General features: G+C 40.5%; 1 protein-coding gene across 1 annotated transcript in view; it reads left to right on the top strand.

The window, feature by feature from the left end:
• Positions 1-19,191, top strand: part of TTN (titin) — a 276,735-nt gene that overhangs the window by 82,129 nt on the left and 175,415 nt on the right. The window contains exons 67-97 of the mRNA XM_024732830.1: positions 34-315; positions 1,371-1,649; positions 1,771-2,052; positions 2,828-3,106; positions 3,220-3,507; positions 3,662-3,940; positions 4,035-4,313; positions 4,417-4,695; positions 4,814-5,101; positions 5,224-5,511; positions 6,055-6,336; positions 6,597-6,875; positions 6,995-7,276; positions 7,424-7,702; positions 7,796-8,083; positions 9,065-9,343; positions 9,439-9,717; positions 9,819-10,097; positions 10,237-10,524; positions 10,668-10,955; positions 12,209-12,490; positions 12,713-12,991; positions 13,413-13,694; positions 13,811-14,089; positions 14,609-14,896; positions 15,008-15,286; positions 15,400-15,678; positions 15,768-16,046; positions 16,642-16,929; positions 17,064-17,351; positions 17,903-18,193. Coding sequence (XP_024588598.1) covers positions 34-315; positions 1,371-1,649; positions 1,771-2,052; positions 2,828-3,106; positions 3,220-3,507; positions 3,662-3,940; positions 4,035-4,313; positions 4,417-4,695; positions 4,814-5,101; positions 5,224-5,511; positions 6,055-6,336; positions 6,597-6,875; positions 6,995-7,276; positions 7,424-7,702; positions 7,796-8,083; positions 9,065-9,343; positions 9,439-9,717; positions 9,819-10,097; positions 10,237-10,524; positions 10,668-10,955; positions 12,209-12,490; positions 12,713-12,991; positions 13,413-13,694; positions 13,811-14,089; positions 14,609-14,896; positions 15,008-15,286; positions 15,400-15,678; positions 15,768-16,046; positions 16,642-16,929; positions 17,064-17,351; positions 17,903-18,193 — 8,760 coding nt within the window. The remainder of the gene's footprint in view (positions 1-33; positions 316-1,370; positions 1,650-1,770; positions 2,053-2,827; positions 3,107-3,219; positions 3,508-3,661; positions 3,941-4,034; positions 4,314-4,416; positions 4,696-4,813; positions 5,102-5,223; positions 5,512-6,054; positions 6,337-6,596; positions 6,876-6,994; positions 7,277-7,423; positions 7,703-7,795; positions 8,084-9,064; positions 9,344-9,438; positions 9,718-9,818; positions 10,098-10,236; positions 10,525-10,667; positions 10,956-12,208; positions 12,491-12,712; positions 12,992-13,412; positions 13,695-13,810; positions 14,090-14,608; positions 14,897-15,007; positions 15,287-15,399; positions 15,679-15,767; positions 16,047-16,641; positions 16,930-17,063; positions 17,352-17,902; positions 18,194-19,191) is intronic.

The following is a 19,191-nucleotide window of genomic DNA, read 5'->3' as shown; positions in this document are numbered from 1 at the left end:
CCTCATAAATCTCCTCTTTTCTTCACTCTCTAGAACCACCAAAGTTTGCAAAGAAACTAGAAGCAACCAAAATAGTGAAAGCAGGTGACTCAGCACGACTTGAATGCAAGATAACTGGATCCCCAGACATCAGAGTTGTGTGGTACAGAAATGAACATGAACTCCCAGCCAGTGATAAATATAGAATGGCTTTCATTGATTCAGTGGCCGTCATACAGATGAATAGTCTTGGTACTGAGGACAGTGGGGATTTCATTTGTGAGGCTCAGAACGCTGCTGGCAGCACAAGCTGCAGTACCAAGGTTATAGTAAAAGGTAGAAACCTCTTTCCTCTGTTCCTCATTATCTGAAACCCACCTTCTTCTCCCCGGGCTATCATAGCTCTTCATTCTTTTGCTGTCATTTTTAGCTTCCATTTGAGATCATAGAACATTTTCCCAAACTAGTATTATTTCCATTTTTAGATGTTTTTTCTTCTTAAGATTTGCCTACATGTAGACAATCATTCTGAGATATTTTTCTTGTTATTCCAATGTCGTAATTCTACTCACCTCAACATATTAGCCAAGCAGTTCAAATTTGATGTTTCCAAAATGCTCAAAAAAACAAAGTGGGCATTTTAAAATTAATTTTTGCCTTCAATCAACTTATAAATATATCATCATCCTCACTATAATCTTTATCATTAAAAGCAAGGAATATTTACCACATATATACAAGGTTCAAGCAATACAGATTTTAACCTTACATTTACAACAGGACAATTATGTATATTTTTCTCTCTCAAATGTCAGTTCCTATTTTTTTTTAATTATATCACTATACTTTGTTGCAAATAGTAGTAGTGTTTTCCAGAATTTTTTTCACAAAGTCCAAGTTTGTCATATTGTAAGGTGATTATTGCAAAAACCATTTGTTGACATGGAAGACTTAGAGCACAAATGTTGTGATAACTTCCAAGTGTCCCAATTGTAATGTGTATACAAAAAATTTCATCCCTGAAGTCAGGACTCCGTACCTCATGCAAATCATATTGATTCTTACACTTGGGTTTGGGGGTTTGTTTGGTTATTGTTTTGTTTTGCTTTACAGTTTTGTGCATCAATCTTTATAGTCCCAGAAAAAGTAGTAAGGTGGAGTAGACAGAATGTCGAACTGCTCAGTAAGGTCACCTGAGGTCTAGCCCAGGTTCTCGGCCAGTGAAGCAGAGTGATTTTGTAAAGGCTGATGACTTCTCTGAAGCTGTTACTCCTAAAGTGATAGTGCTAGACCTATTATAGTATCTTGATTCATTCTTCCAATTTAAAAACAAAGAAATAAAAATATGAAGTTAGGTAGCCCAGTTCATGAGGAATTCTTGCTTTTTACAGAACCACCTGTTTTTAGCAGCTTCCCTCCTGTGGTAGAAACCCTTAAAGATGCTGAAGTTAGTCTTGAATGTGAACTTTTGGGAACACCACCATTTGAGGTGGTTTGGTACAAAGATAAGCGACAACTCCGAAGTAGCAAGAAATACAAGATCGCATCCAAAAATTTCCATGCCAGTATTCACATTCTCAGTGTCAACACTTCAGATATTGGTGAATACCACTGCAAAGTACAGAATGAAGTAGGAAGTGATACCTGCATTTGTACTGTAAAATTAAAAGGTATGCATTATTTCCTACTCATGGCAGAAATGGCAGGAACGTGCAAAATGCTTATTTGTTTTCTCTCTTCCATTATCTCGACAATCTTTCCAACAATCTCCATCCGTCTTTCCCTCTTCAGAACCACCAAGATTTGTCTCCAAACTGAACAGCCTCACGGTTGTAGCTGGTGAGCCCGCTGAGTTACAAGCATCTATAGAAGGCACCCAGCCTATTTCTGTCCAGTGGCTTAAAGAAAAGGAAGAAGTGATTAGAGAAAGTGAAAACATCAGAATTACATTTGTGGAAAATGTTGCAACTCTGCAGTTTGCAAAAGCAGAGCCAGCTAATGCTGGGAAGTATATCTGCCAAATCAAGAATGATGGTGGAATGAGGGAGAACATGGCCACGTTGACTGTTTTAGGTTGGTACAATATGGCGCGATAGTTCCTTGATACAAGGAGGTGCCAAACGCTGAGATGACTTACTAAGAGATACTGGTAGAGTCTCCTGTTTTGAATTTCTAGAACTATGTCAGTCGTCACCCATTTCAAAGGTTTACGGGAAAGGACCTTTCAAACACTCCTTTCTGTGTCTGTGAGCCTAACAAAAATGAGCCGTCTCTTATTATTTACTTGATGGGTTACAGATGTAATCATGACTATCTTTTGTTGAAGCATGAAAAAATTGGGAGCCCAGCATATGCTACAAGGAAATTTTTTCCGAAAGTAATAGTTGTTAAAGCTGACAAGAACTCCAAAGATCAAAGTTTGATAGGAACGACTTGCACTTTCATCTTTGGGCATATTCATTTTCAATTTTGCCATTGTTTGGATAACAACTTTCAAAAAACTGTCTTTAGCACCTCAAAGTAGAACAGAAATACTGAGTAATTCATAACAACATGCAGGCTTTGTTCTAGAGAGGGTCAAGTGCAAATCAATATATGTCAACATTGATTTGTACATTGAATTGTTTTGGAAGTCAACTAATGCACCAACATATTTCTTAATAATAACTCGTATAATTTCGTGACAGTGTGTAATTATGGAATCACATTTTAAGGTCTAGAGAAAGAGAGAGAGAGAGAGAGCCCTAAGATATCCATATCATTGGAAGAAACAGTGTTAATGAATTTGATAGTAGAAACAAGGTAAAGTTAACAGGCTTTGACAGATGGCTATCACATTTTATTTCAGAGCCTGCGGTCATTGTCGAGAAGGCAAGTTCGATGGCAGTGACTGCAGGAGAAACGTGCACTCTGGAGTGTAAGGTGGCTGGCACTCCTGAACTCTCAGTCGAATGGTACAAGGATGGAAAGCTGTTGACCAGCAGCCAAAAACACAAATTTAGCTTCTACAACAAAATCTCTTCCTTAAAGATTCTCTCCGTTGAAAAGCAAGATGCAGGCACATACACTTTCCAGGTTCAAAATAATATCGGAAAAAGCAGCTGCACAGCTGTGGTTGATGTTTCAGGTTAGTTCCGATATGTTCTTCCCATTGCTTAAGCAAATTCCTTTCACACGCTTTCTTCTCTCAAGTGTCTTCTATTCTTTCAAACCACGAGTCTCTTGCCTCTCCTCATGCAGACCGAATGGTTCCTCCCTCTTTCACACGAAGTCTGAAAGATACAGTTGGGGTCCTGGGTACATCTTGCGTCTTGGAGTGCAAAGTAGCTGGATCATCACCTATCTCTGTTGCCTGGTTTCATGAGAAAACCAAGATTGTCAGTGGAGCAAAGTACCAAACTACGTTTTCAGATAATGTCTGCGCGTTGCAGCTGAATTCTCTGGACTCATCGGACATGGGCAATTACACATGCATGGCTGCTAATGTCGCTGGGTCTGATGAATGCCGTGCTGTGTTGGCTGTACAAGGTCAGTGTTAGACGCTCACACCCTTTCTTATGAGTTCCTCTTTGGGTACATATCCAGTTTGACACACATTCAAAAGTGCTCTTCTTTTTGATTCAAAATTGCAACTAAATTCGATGCTTACAGGATCTTATCATTGTCCTCCTTGTCTGTGTAGAACCACCCTCTTTTGTGAAGGAACCTGAACCTTTGGAAGTACTACCAGGCAAAAACATCACCTTCACAAGTGTCATTAGAGGAACACCTCCATTCAAGGTTGGCTGGTTCAGAGGTGCCAGAGAACTGGTGAAAGGAGACAGATGTAACATCTATTTTGAAGACACCGTGGCAGAACTGGAATTATTTAATGTCGACACATCTCAGAGTGGGGAATATACCTGTGTGGTTTCTAACAATGCCGGCCAAACATCCTGCACTACCCGTCTCTTTGTAAAAGGTTTGCTCCAGTGCATTTGTGCTTCCTACTTTTTAAGGGACATCTTTGTTTGTGTTTTCACTGTGTTTAACTGCTGTGCTTTGTCACTCCCCAGAACCAGCTGTATTTGTGAAGAAATTAAGTGGTCACTCTGTAGAGCCAGGGAAGTCCATCATTCTGGAGAGCACCTACACTGGAACACTCCCCATTTCAGTTACCTGGAAAAAGGCTGGTGTGAACATTACACCATCTGAAAAATGCAACATAGTCACAACAGAGAAGACCTGCATCCTGGAAATTCTGAATAGCACAAAAGGAGATGCAGGACAGTATTCTTGTGAGATTGAAAACGAGGCAGGAAGGGATGTTTGTGAAGCTCTGGTATCTACATTAGGTGTGTTTCTTATTCTCAAATGATTGGCATTTGTCTAACATGAGGCATGGTTTGTGTGCTTTTCTTTAATTCCAGTTGCTGACTGTGAATCTTTCTTCTTTAGAACCACCTTATTTTGTTACGGAACTGAAGCCTCTGGAGGCATCAGTTGGAGATTCGGTTTCTTTACAATGCCAAGTTGCTGGGACACCAGAAGTTACAGTGTCTTGGTACAAAGGCGATACCAAGTTACGGTCAACTCCTGAATACAGGACCTATTTTACAAACAATGTGGCCACACTTGTTTTTAATAAAGTGAACATCAATGACAGTGGAGAATACACATGTAAAGCAGAAAACAGTATAGGGACTGCTTCTTCTAAGGCTGTCTTCAGAATTCAAGGTGATGGTATTATTTTAGAAATTAAGAAGTTTCTTTTTTCCTTGTCTTCACTCTTATCTTTATGGGGAAATTTTTATTTCATCTACTAATGCCTCAAGTATTACTTGTCTTCCAACAGAGTCCCAGCTCCCACCTTCCTTTGCAAGGCAATTAAAGGATATCGAACAAACTGTTGGGTTACCAGTTACCCTCACTTGTCGACTGAATGGCTCCGCACCCATCCAAGTGTGCTGGTATAGAGATGGGGTACTTTTACGAGACGATGAAAATCTACAGACATCATTTGTAGATAATGTGGCAACTTTAAAAATTTTGCAGACAGACTTGAGTCACTCTGGCCAATACTCCTGCTCAGCTTCTAATTCACTTGGAACAGCATCTTCCAGTGCTAGACTGACAGCAAGAGGTTTGTTCCTATGTTACTCTCTCTCTTTGCAAACCATAACTTCTTAGTCATTGTCAAAGTAGAAATGGCCAATAAAAAAGAGGAAAAAAAAACCCATGTTGCCTTTTCTTCTCATCTTTCAGAACCTAAGAAATCTCCCTTCTTTGACATCAAGCCTGTATCTATAGATATTATTGCTGGGGAAAGTGCTGACTTTGAGTGTCATGTTACTGGTGCTCAACCAATGCGAATTACTTGGTCAAAAGATAACAAGGAAATCCGTCCTGGAGGAAACTACACAATTACATGTGTGGGAAACACTCCCCACTTGAGAATTCTTAAAGTAGGCAAAGGAGACTCTGGTCAGTATACTTGCCAAGCAACCAACGATGTTGGCAAAGACATGTGCTCAGCTCAACTCAGTGTAAAAGGTATCTTCACATGGCATTTACCAATATCGTTCTTTCCCATGTTGTGTAATTTTCTTTGAAAAGTTTCTTTAGTTTGTAAATGTTCGGGATAAAGTAACTGGATCATGTTGGAATTTGTATGTTAGTGGTGGAGGCAACATTCATCGAAGTTCTGTTTTCTCTTTATTTTGTTCTTTAAGTTAGTGTATCTCTAAGAGTAGTCTTATCAGAGGGTTGTTTAATTGAAATTTGTTAAATGTTGTTTCAACTCTCTCTTTTTTCACTCTTTCCTATTATGTGGCATTCTGACTTACCATTTTGATCAAATACCTCTATAATACATTAACTTACATGTTTTAGTTTCCGTATCCAAACTACAAAGATTAACTTGCCAATTAAATTCTCTATTAAAATATTAAAAGTTTATTTAATAGAAAAGATAAATATATTTTACCACAAAGCTCTCAGAAAGTACATATATTCTTACTAATAAAACAGATTTTAAATGTATTTATGGACTCTTCAGCTACAAACGTAAGCTGTTTTTTTCCTTTGACTTACTAGAACCTCCAAAGTTTGTTAAGAAATTAGAAGCTTCAAAAGTTGCAAAGCAGGGAGAATCCACCAAACTGGAATGTAAAATAAGCGGTTCCCCGGAAATCAAAGTTTTGTGGTTCCGAAATGACGGTGAACTTCATGAAAGTTGGAAATACAACATGTCATTCATGGATTCTGTGGCATCGCTCACCATCAATGAAGCCAGCACAGAGGATAGTGGGGACTATATCTGTGAAGCCCATAATGGTGTTGGGGACGCCAGCTGCAGCACAGCCCTGACGATTAAAGGTTAGACATGCTAAGCTGCTTTCTTTCTTCCTTCTCCTCTGATCTGGATTCTTTCTCAGCAATGTTCTGAGCTCCAAAATAAAAAGGCTAGTTAAGGGGATTTGCTTGCAATTCTTAAACTAGTTTTTATGACTAGACATTTCTTATGTTAGTATACTGTCATATGGTCACACCAGGCACTCAACGATTTAGACTCTAAAATATTTTTTCCCTTTCATTAGGCAAATGCTCTCATTGCTTATCTTCTTTTCTTCTGGTAGCACCTCCTATTTTCACCCAGAAGCCTTCTCCAGTAGGAGCCCTTAAAGGTTCTGATGTTATCTTCCAATGTGAAATTTCGGGAACCCCCCCATTTGAAGTGGTGTGGGTTAAAGATCGAAAGCAAGTTCGGAGCAGCAAGAAATTTAAAATCACTTCGAAAAATTTTGATACAAGTCTCCACATCCTTAATCTGGAAGCTGCTGATGTAGGAGAATATCACTGCAAAGCTGCTAATGAGGTGGGAAGTGACACGTGTGTTTGCACTGTCAAGTTCAAAGGTTTGTATCCGTGGGCACAAAAATATTTATCTCTTGCTTTCATCTTTTCCTGCTTGACCAATAATGTATGTGGCTGTCATTCTCATCTTTTTTCTCTAACCACAAATTTCTTTCATTAGAACCCCCACGGTTTGTGAAGAAGCTAAGTGACACCTCAACCCTCGCTGGGGATGCCGTTGAGTTACGGGCCATAGTGGAAGGCTTCCAGCCCATTGCTGTCGTCTGGCTGAAAGATAAAGGTGACATTATCAGAGAGAGTGAAAACACTAGGATTTCATTCATTGATAACGTTGCAACACTCCAACTTGGAAGCCCAGAAGCATCTAACTCTGGAAAATATGTGTGCCAGATCAGAAACGATGCCGGAATGAGAGAGTGTTCAGCAGTCTTGACTGTCCTAGGTTAGTAACAAAGTACAGCCTGAGAAAAAAATCAGGTTGATTGACCCATGATCATTGCCTGCACATATTACTCTTAGCCAATAATATACTGATTACACTCTTAGTTTGAAAGAAGACTTTGTGTTCAATGCAATATACTTCTTTCAGAACCAGCCAGAATCATAGAGAAACCAGAACCCATGACTGTCACTACCGGAAATCCTTTTGCATTAGAGTGTACAGTGGCTGGGACACCAGAACTTTCAGCCAAGTGGTTCAAAGATGGGAGAGAATTATCTGCAGACAGCAAACATCACATCACATTCATCAACAAAGTGGCTTCACTTAAAATCCCTTATGCAGAAATGAGTGACAAGGGGTTATATAGCTTTGAAGTGAAAAACAGTGTTGGTAAAAGTAACTGCACTGTGTCTGTCCATGTTTCGGGTGAGTAGTATGAGGTTTTTGTGAATATACCATTTTTCCTGGGGTAGAAAATAAGGCTTCTCTTTCAACGGAAAACTACCTTTCTCCACGTAGATCGAGTCGTGCCTCCTTCCTTCATCCGCAAGTTGAAGGACACCAACGCCATCCTGGGGGCCTCGGCGGTTTTGGAGTGCAGAGTCTCCGGCTCCGCGCCCATCTCCGTGGGCTGGTTTCAGGATGGAAATGAGATCGTTAGTGGGCCTAAATGCCAGTCCAGCTTTTCGGAAAACGTCTGTACTTTGAATCTGAGCTTCTTGGAGCCCTCTGATACAGGCACATACACGTGCGTGGCCACCAACGTGGCTGGGTCAGACGAATGCTCGGCCGTCCTGACTGTCCAAGGTCAGTGCACAGGCACCAGGCTGTTGCTTGACTTAGTGACTGCCTCACAGGGGATTTCTTTATTTTGTCTTCGTGTGTAGTCTTTTTTTTGTTGTTGTTGTTGTTTGTTTTTTAACATCTTTATTGGGGTATAATTGCTTTACAATGGTGTGTTAGTTTCTGCTTTATAACAAAGTGAATCAGTTATACATATACATATGTTCCCATATCTCTTCCCTCTTGCGTCTCCCTCCCTCCCACCCTCCCTATCCCACCCCTCCAGGCGGTCAAAAAACACCAAGCTGATATCCCTGTGCTATGCGGATGCTTCCCACTAGCTATGTACCTTACGTTTGGTAGTGTATATATGTCCATACCTCTCTCTCGCTTTGTCACAGTTCACCCTTCTCCCTCCCCATATCCTCAAGTCCATTCTCCAGTAGGTCTGTGTCTTTATTCCTGTCTTACCCCTAGGTTCTTCATGACATTTTTCCCCCTTAAATTCCATATATATGTGTTAGCATACGGTATTTGTCTTTCTCTTTCTGACTTACTTCACTCTGTATGACAGACTCTACGTCTATCCACCTCATTACTTCGTGTGTAGTCTTTTTTTTTATTATTAATTAATTTGTTATTTTTGACTGTGTTGGGTCTTCGTTTCTGTGCGAGGGCTTTCTCTAGTTGCAGCAAGTGGGGGCCACTCTTCCTCTTGCTGCGCGGGCCTCTCACTATCCTGGCCTCTCTTGTTGTGGAGCACAGGCTCCAGATGTACAAGCTCAGTAGTTGTGGCTCACGGGCCTAGTTGCTCCACGGCATGTGGGATCTTCCCAGACCAGGGCTTGAACCCGTGTGGCCTGCATTGGCAGGCAGATCCTCAACCACTGCGCCACCCGGGAAGCCCTCGTGTGTAGTCTTAATTCCCTTTTCTTCAAGGAGCAAAAGCACTGCTCAATTGGATTTCTTTTTTCTCTTGATCTCCCCCACTCCTGGGGTATCTAGAACCACCATCTTTTGAACAAACCCCTGATTCCTTGGAAGTTCTCCCTGGAATGAGCCTCACATTCACCAGTGTCATTAGAGGCACCCCGCCTTTCAAGGTCAAATGGTTTAAAGGCAGCAGGGAACTGGTGTCAGGGGAGTCATGCAGCATCTCTCTGGAAGATTTTGTCACAGAACTGGAATTGTTTGAGGTGGAGCCATTGCAAAGCGGGGAATATTCTTGCCTCGTGGCTAACGACGCTGGCAGTGCTTCCTGTACCACGCATCTTTTTGTGAAAGGTTTGCTCTTTTCTCCAAAAACATGTATCTTTAGCATTCTTTTCTGATTCTTTATTTGAAGATGCCACTTCTGCTCTGCTGTTTTCTCCTTATAGAACCAGCCACCTTTGTGAAAAGATTGGCTGATTTCAGCGTCGAGACAGGAAACCCCATCGTTCTCGAGGCCACGTTTACCGGCACACCTCCCATCTCGGTGAGCTGGATGAAGAATGAGTTCCCCCTTACACAATCTCGGAATTGCAGCATTACCATGACGGAAAAATCTACGATCCTAGAAATTCTTGATAGCACAATAGAGGATTATGCCCAATACGGTTGCCTCATAGAAAATGAGGCCGGTCAAGATATTTGTGAAGCGCTGGTATCTGTCTTAGGTATGTTGACAGTTACCTCTTCTTATTGCTCTCTTTTCTTTCTTTTAATACATCCTCTTTTAGCTAGTATGATTGATTGATTACCATCCTTTCTACCTTAGAACCACCTTATTTTATTGAGCCTCTGGAACACATGGAAGCAGCCGTCGGAGAACCTGTAACTTTACAGTGTAAAGTGGATGGAACCCCAGAAATTAGAATTTCTTGGTATAAAGAACACACAAAGCTACGATCGGCTCCTGCGTATAAAATGCAATTCAGAAATAATGTTGCCTCCTTAGTAATCAACAAAGTGGATCCCAGTGACGTGGGAGAATACACGTGCAAGGCTGAAAACAGCGTGGGGGCAGTGGCTTCCTCAGCTGTGCTCGTTATCAAAGGTGATGATCATTCTCCTAACAAGTCTTGCTGTGTGTTGACAGATCCACTTTCTTAAAAACGTCACAATGTTAATGGGTTGAAGTATGCTGTGGGTGTTTTCTCTCTTGTAAATAAGGATTGTCTGTGACTCCCTTCCAGAGCGCAAACTTCCACCTTCCTTTGCAAGAAAACTGAAGGATGTTCAGGAGACCCTTGGCTTCCCAGTTGCATTTGAATGTCGCATCAATGGCTCAGAACCTCTTCAAGTGTCTTGGTACAAAGATGGGGTGCTTTTGAAAGACGATGCTAATTTGCAAACATCTTTTGTTCATAATGTAGCAACTCTTCAGATTTTGCAAACTGACCAGAGCCATGTTGGTCAGTACAATTGCTCTGCTTCTAATCCTCTTGGGACAGCTTCATCCAGTGCAAAGCTCATCCTCTTAGGTGGGTAGCTCATCACATTACCCTCTTCATCATAAAGCAGTTTCACTGCTCCGGGCCACCAAAGGTCTGGTGCCACTTAGTTTCTGCTCCACGTCTGGGAGCATGAAAACTGAAGTCACCATGTTGGTCTTCATTCTTTTCAGACCATGAAGTGCCTCCTTTCTTTGATCTAAAGCCTGTGTCAGTAGATCTTGCTCTCGGAGAAAGTGGTTCTTTTAAATGTCACATAACTGGAACTGCACCAATCAAGATCACCTGGGCCAAAGATAACCGAGAGATTCGCCCTGGAGGCAACTACAAGATGACTTTGGTTGAAAATACTGCCACTCTGACGGTTCTCAAAGTAGGCAAAGTCGATGCTGGGCAATACACCTGCTATGCAAGCAACGTCGCTGGAAAAGACTCTTGTTCTGCTCATCTGGGTGTACAAGGTACTTGTTCAAGTGAAATAGTAAGGTCTCATTTCAACATCTGAAAATATAGGAGAAAGCGTGTGCTTGAAAGGTACGTTTAGGACTGTGGTCTAGGAATTGGAAGTGATTGAACAGATCCAGGGTCTTCTAAGTGGGAGCAAGTTTTTTATAATGTTTATTTAAAAAAATATAAAACTGGTCAAACATGGACTGAAGGTCCATTTTCAAAGGCTGAAATTGCAAGAAAACCCAAGTTTGAAAGAAATTATCTTAGGACAATAAAAGGAAGTTGTCTCGAATGACTTACTTTCCACATTAGTTTATAAATTAATGGATTTTGTTCCTCGAGGGGCTAGCAGAGCCCCAAACTATCAAGCCCTTCAAGAAGAGTCAGATTGTGTCAACTTCTTTTCCTCTACTAGCTCCACTTAAATAACAATGGAAGCCAGGGGACTGGGGAGTACATCAATATCTGACATCATGGAAGGCAACCATGTCTCTCTGTAGCATGTTCAAGGCTGCTGTGGTCAGAAATCAAACATTTAACTCAATGAGCTGCTGGTCTAACCCATGAGAGCATTTTTAAGGGTTTTAATGGTGATAGTTTATAAATAACTTCAAATTAAAACAGAGTTAGATTTAGCAGCCCACGTGCTCTGTGATATATCGCTAATTATTTTTATCTCCCTAAACTTGAATTTTTTGATTCAGTTAATGAAGAAAGCAGTCGCTCTCCCCACTTCAAAGGAATATTATGAAGGTTGAAGAAATATCTATTTAAGGCCTATGAGAGAAAATAGCACTTTAAAATATTAAGATATCTAACCCGATTTTGCTACTCTGACTCTTCATGGTACATAACTGATATCTTTGCAGCCACAGGAAATAGACCGTCCTGCACTGGTTCACGTACAAGAAAGTAATCAAACTCTCTCAATCCCTGTAAACCATAGTGTGATTTCACCAACAGATACACACTCTGACTGTGTTCTTGCACAAAGTGATTCTTTTGCTGGTAGGAGGATTGCACAAAAGGGATTAATGTCTCTTCCTCTTTCCTTTTGCAATAATATTTGATGTGGGTGCTTACAAAAATAAATATATTTTATAGGAATTTTCTAGTTAAGTTTCACCTAACTATTCTTCCTGGAACTGCAGCAAATAAATTTGTTTTCCAGAGCTAAAGACCTCTCTGTTTGATTTTTCACTTCATCCTGAATTACATGTGTCTTCCCATCTCTTCCCTTGTGTTTTCTGTCTTGCTTCCATAGAACCCCCCAGGTTCATTAAGAAGCTAGAACCTTCAAGAATCATGAAACAAGATGAATCTACAAGATATGAATGTAAAGTAGGAGGGTCTCCAGAAATCAAAGTTTTATGGTATAAGGACGAGACTGAAATTCAAGAGAGCAGTAAATTCAGAATGTCATTCCACGACTCGGTGGCGGTATTGGAAATGCACGCGCTCAGTGTAGAAGACAGCGGAGACTACACGTGCGAGGCCTGCAACGCAGCGGGCAGAGCAAGCAGCAGCACCACCTTAAAAGTTAAAGGTCAGCTCCTACCCTTCTTTCATGTTTTTCACGTTAACTTCCTCCTAGTTGTCCTCTCAATTCCCTGTTTGACTCTCTCCGTCGAGGTTCTAAAAATTTTAAAGGACACAATAGAAAATCGAGTGTAGTGTTCTCTCTCTATGGTGGAATGGAAAACTGATTCTTACTTGTAACTACATAGTTACAGAACACATCCTAATGTTCCTTTTTTCCTAACTTTAGAACCACCCGTTTTCCGCAAAAAGCCTCATCCCGTTGAGACACTGGAAGGAGCTGATGTTCACCTTGAATGTGAGCTTCAGGGCACCCCCCCATTTCAAGTTTCTTGGCATAAAGACAAGAGAGAACTTAGGAGTGGCAAGAAGTACAAGATAATGTCTGAGAACTTCCTGACGAGTATTCACATCCTGAGCGTCAGTGCTGCAGACGTTGGGGAATATCAGTGTAAAGCCACGAATGATGTGGGGGGAGACACCTGTGTTGGTTCCATCACTCTGAAAGGTTAGAGTGACTCCATCCTCTTCTGCTTACAGTTTTCCTTCTAACTTTAATACCCTGTTGGCCCCTCTGCTCTTGCCCCATCCTTTACCACTAGCTGTCTTGTACTTTTCCCCTCTCTCCTTTCTAAATCCTTTTATAGTTAGCACGCATCCTATTTCCAAATCCTACTAATTACCCTTTTAGACAATTTTCCCAGTAGGTTTTGATTGGATTTAGAAAGCTAGAGAGGCCAAGATGTTCGACTCTTTCTGCTTAGTACAAACTCTAATGCATCTCTGCTCCCATTCACCAAAAATGCCTCTTCTTTAAGAAATAGAAACAACACATGATCACCAGTTTGATTCCTAGCATTCATAGCTTTGAGGGAAATACCCATAGCCCCACACATTTTAAATCCCTGATTTTGCCTCTTTTTCATCAGCACCACCAAGATTTGTGAAGAAGCCCAGTGACATTTCTGCCATCGTTGGTGAAGAAGTTCAGCTTCAGGCTGCTATTGAAGGCACTGAGCCCATTTCCGTGGTGTGGTTCAAAGACAAGGGGGAGATGGTCAGAGAAAGTGACAATATATGGATCTCTTATTCAGAAAACATTGCAACCCTACAGTTTTCAAGAGTGGAAACAGCCAATGCCGGGAAATACACCTGTCAGATCAAAAATGATGCCGGAATGCAAGAGTGCTTCACCACAGTGTCCATCCTCGGTTAGTGCAGATAGAATGTCATCATGAATAGAAGGCACGCACTTACCAGTACTCGTGTCTTCTTTAGTTTTTCAATGTGATTTTAACATTTGAAAACAATTTACATCTCGTTCCAGAGCCTGCAGCAATTGTCGAAAAGCCAGAATCCATAAAAGTGACCACGGGAGACACCTGTACCTTGGAGTGCATGGTCACTGGCACACCCGAACTCACTACTAAGTGGTTTAAGGATGCAAAAGAGCTGACAAGTGACAGCAAATACAAAATAAGCTTCTTCAACAAAATATCTGGCCTTAAGATTATTAACGTGGCCCCCAGTGACAGTGGGGTGTACAGTTTTGAGGTGCAAAACCCTGTGGGCAAAGACAGCTGCACAGCCTCAGTTCATGTTTCAGGTTGGTTGGTTGGGCTTTTGTTTCAATGTTATTATAGTATAGTTCCTGGTTTACATACGTGTGTATAAGAAACTCCACATTCTACAGCGTGACATGAGTCTGACATCCTCTGAATCAGCAAAATCAGAGGTAATAGACCTATAGAGTTAGAAGAAAACCAAGTCCCAAAGTTCTATCCCTTTCTTTTGGAGGAATTTCCACAATTCAGGGTGGTAGGAGTAACACTTAATCCCTGGATATGGAATAAGGATATGTAGTCTTCTACTGTCACTTATGCTGGAGTAATTCTCCACATAATGATTCACAGCAAAGAGAGACCAAAATTCCTAATAAGTCAACTAGCATGTCTTGTCCACTGATTCTCAAGGCTTTCCATGGTGTGACCCCACTGGGAACTCTGTGATATCCTCACAGAAGAGCCAGATGGATCTAGGCATACTCCATCAAAAAGACAATAATTCTCTCTTCAAATCATTTTATAACTGATGTCCTTGTTTGTTTGATTTTTATCACATTCAGACCGAATTGTGCCTCCTTCATTCACAAGAAAATTGAAAGAGACAAATGGTCTGTCTGGTTCCTCAGTGGTAATGGAGTGTAAAGTCTATGGATCACCTCCAATCTCCGTCTCCTGGTTCCATGAAGGAAACGAGATCAGCAGTGGAAGGAAGTACCAGACCACCCTGACGGATAACACTTGTGCCTTAACTGTGAACATGCTGGAAGACTCAGACACCGGCGACTACACATGTATAGCTACTAATGTGGCTGGTTCTGATGAGTGCAGTGCTCCTTTGACTGTGAGAGGTCAGCTAAAAATAACAGCAAAATAGAATTGCATTTCATTATTTATTCAACATTTTTGTCATCAAAATTCAAAAGTGGTAAACTTTTTACGGTATGTGCTTTTTTGTTTAGAACCACCATCTTTTGTTCAGAAACCTGATCCCATGGATGTTTTAACTGGAACAAATGTAACTTTCACAAGCCTTGTAAAAGGAACACCCCCGTTCAGTGTCAGCTGGTTCAAGGGTAGCAGTGAACTAGTACCAGGGGACAGATGTAATGTGTCTTTGGAGGATTCAGTTGCTGAACTGGAGCTGTTTGATGTAGATACATCACAAAGTGGAGAATATACCTGCATCGTTAGTAATGAAGCTGGCAAAGCTTCTTGTACAACACATCTATATGTAAAAGGTTTGTTTGACTGCCATTCTGCATTTTTACAATTAATATACATGAAATAATAGGTGTGCCTGTATCTGTGTGTGTATGTGCTTTATTTCATGTTTTCAATTCGCCTGCTACAGCCCCAGCCAAATTTGTGAAGAAGCTCAATGATTACAGCCTAGAGAAAGGAAAACCCCTGATCCTAGAGGGCACGTATACTGGAACTCTTCCTATTTCAGTTACATGGAAGAAAAATGGCGCAAATATAGCTCCTTCTCAGAGGTGTCATATAACCACAACTGAAAAATCTGCAATCCTGGAAATTCCAAGCAGCACAGTGGAGGATGCAGGACAGTACAACTGTTACATTGAAAACGCTTCCGGGAAAGACTCCTGTTCGGCACAAATCCTGATACTAGGTGTGTTATGATTGCACATTCGTATCTTTATATACAAATAACCATCCTGGCATGTCTCCTTCATGACTGGTTATCTCTCTTGGCTGCAGAACGACCATATTTTGTCAAGCAGTTGGAGCCTGTGAAGGTGACCATTGGAGATTCTGCCTCTTTGCAATGCCAACTTGCTGGGACCCCTGAAATTGGGGTGTCCTGGTATAAAGGAGATATGAAATTGAGACCCACGACTACCTACAAAATGCATTTTAGGAACAATGTTGCTACACTGGTTTTCAACCAGGTTGATAGTAATGACAGTGGAGAATATATCTGCAGGGCTGAAAACAGTGTGGGAGAAGTTTCTTCATCAACTTTCCTGACTGTTCAAGGTGATTGCAATATTTTTTAAGTGAATGAATGTGTTTCTTTTGAAAAAGATTTAAAATATCTGGCGAGGATCTTCTTTTTTGGAAAATCTTCCCAAATGCAAAACTTTCTTCTTAAGTAGTTCTGCCTATAAATTAGCAGTTTCTCTTTTTTGATCACCTTTACAGAGAGAGGTAAAATGACTAATCTTCAGTTGGAAGATCATGTCATCATTTGTCTCTATAATTAAATCTTTCAGAAAAATGAGTAACCATATTTTTTTAAATTCCACCCATGGGTGTCTCATGCAGATCACTAGAAAGCAGTCTTAAAAAGTAAGAAAATCTGCTACATGCCGGAGATGTACCTTAAGCCAATGAGTTTCTCTGCTGGCTTACATATTTTTACACCTACCATGCGTCAGCGTGGCATCAAAGTAAAACTTTTGCTCCAAAAATTTACCTACTTTTCTTTGAGTCCAAGTTAATTCAGGATATGTGAATACCTCCTGATATTTTTATAGGAATCCCATTATTTATATAACAATAATTGTGAGAAGAATATTCAGTAAATTCAAAATGTCCAGAATTATTCATTACTTTAATTCCATTCCTACAGAGGAAAAACTTCCACCATCATTTTCTCGACAGTTGAGAGATGTTCAAGAAACGGTCGGGCTGCCAGTTGTTTTTGAGTGTGCTGTCAGTGGATCAGAACCTATCTCGGTGTCTTGGTTTAAAGATGGCAAGCCGTTGAAAGACAGCCCCAATGTACAAACATCATTTTTAGATAATGTAGCCACTCTCAATATTTTTCAAACAGATCGGAGTTTTGCAGGCCAGTATTCTTGCACAGCTACAAATCCTATAGGTTCTGCTTCTTCCAGTGCCAGACTCATTCTCACAGGTGTGTGGATTCTTAAACTTCTATTTCTGTAATTAAATTTTTTATAACCAAATTTGAAATTAGAGGAGGATGATTTGTGTGAACTGGGATGGTCAAGTATGGAGCCTGAAACCGTCTTTCTGCTCTCCTCTCAGAGGGGAAGAACCCACCCTTCTTTGACATCCCTCTTGCCCCTGTGGTTGCTGTGGTGGGAGACAGTGCGGACTTTGAGTGCCATGTGACTGGGACACAACCAATAAAGGTCACCTGGGCCAAAGACAACAGAGAGATCCAAAGTGGCGGAAACTATCAGATTAGTTATCTGGAAAACAGTGCCCACCTGACAATCCTGAAAGTAGACAAAGGAGACTCTGGACAGTATACCTGCTATGCTGTCAATGAAGTGGGAGAGGACTCCTGCGTGGCACAGCTCAATATAAAAGGTATCTTTGTATATCACATCCTAAGGGTGTGGTTTTATTAGGACAGATGAAATTTAGCACATTTTTAAACCACTGACATAAAAATGTTTCAGAAGAAATGTTTCTCTAGAGAAAAGGTGATCTTTTAAAATCTGTATTTCTCTAAGTTTTTATATATCCTACATAACCCTAAGACCACTCCTTCCCCCCCTTTTTTTCTTTTTTTTTTTTACAAATATCTGGTTCTGTAAATGACCATAAGTTATTCTTATCATCCATCCCATAAATCAGAGAACAGTTTAAAATAAGCTTGTGAAAATAAAAGAAAAAAACCCACAACACTGTAAATCAACTATATGCCAATGTAAAATTTAAAAAAAATTGTTTTAATTTAAAAATAAAATAAGCTTGTGGAAGGAGGCCAAAATGTTTAGCAACATTACACTGATATGCTGTATTCAGTTGGTCAGCATTGACTTTGAACTTAAAATATGACTTTTCTTTCTTGAAAAGCCTCCTATTAGTAACCTACTTCTGGATTCCACTTCATATATCCTTGAACTATCTTACAGAGCGGCTAATTCCACCAAGTTTCACTAAAAAACTCTCAGAGACAGTAGAAGAAACAGAAAGGAACTCTTTCAAACTCGAGGGCCGTGTTGCTGGTTCCCAGCCTATTTCTGTCACTTGGTACAAAAATAACGTAGAGATCCATCCAACGTCTAACTGTGAAATCACATTCAAGAACAACACACTTCTGCTGCAAGTCAAGAAGGCAGGCATGGACGACGCTGGTTTGTACACGTGCAAAGTGTGGAATGATGCAGGCTCTGCTCTGTGTACATCTTCAGTCGTCATCAAAGGTAAGTCACCTTCAGAGCCCCTGGCATGATGTGTTTTTCTTTACTGCCTATTAGACAGCCGTGTGTGTTTCTTCTGACATCTCGACAAAGTAAGTTATAACAGATATGAATATATATTATTTAATTGGCTTGCCACAATTCCACATATGTTTACTAAAAAACATACATTAGTTGTAATTTAATTATGTGGCCCAGGAAAGTAGGTGTCACATAATAAATGGACTGTACCTTAGCTTGTAAATCACATCTCGAAATTCTCTCAGGTAGTTAGAAGTCTAAGTCTACTTTGAAATTCATACATAAGTGACATAAATTTTTATGAGGCACATTTGTTTTGAAATTTTTTTTAATTGAATATTGCGTTACCTTTGCTTATTATGAGTCTATCACATTCTGAAACATTCTCTTTTCTAAGGATATATCTAAAGGATTATTGTCTGACATATATCGCCCAAAGCTTTTAGCCTGTAAATGAATATTAACCTCATACAGAAGGGTAAAATTTGCTCAGAAAGGAAAAGAAATGGGTGGAAAGATGTTACATATCATTATGAATACACAGTCATAGCTTGAGGCAAAGAAATAGACTGTATTGTTTAAGGAGATCTTCTCAATCTGATCCTCTAACCATAATGGCTTCATCCATATAACTTTTTTTTCTTTCTTAACATCTTTATTGGAGTATAATTGCTTTACAATGGTGTTAGTTTCTGCTGTAAAACAGGGTGAATCAGCTATGCACATATATATATATCCTCATATCTCCTCCCTCTTGTGTCTCCCGCCCACCCTCCCTATCCCAACCCTCTAGGTGGTCACAAAGCACTGAGCTGATCTCCCTGTGCTATGTAGCTGCTTCCCACTAGCTATCTGTTTTACATTTGGTAGTGTATATATGTCCATGCCACTCTCTCACTTTGTCCCAGCTTACCCTTCCCCCTCCCCGTGTCCTCAAGTCCATTCTCTATGTCTGCATCTTTATTCCCGTCCTGCCCCTA

The sequence above is a fragment of the Neophocaena asiaeorientalis genome, unplaced genomic scaffold (genome assembly GCF_003031525.2).
Source record: "Neophocaena asiaeorientalis asiaeorientalis breed wild unplaced genomic scaffold, Neophocaena_asiaeorientalis_V1.1 scaffold96, whole genome shotgun sequence".
In the NCBI taxonomy this organism is placed as follows: Eukaryota; Metazoa; Chordata; class Mammalia; order Artiodactyla; family Phocoenidae; genus Neophocaena; species Neophocaena asiaeorientalis.
Note: the sequence above shows the minus strand (reverse complement) of the source record. Positions and strands in the feature narration are given on the sequence as shown.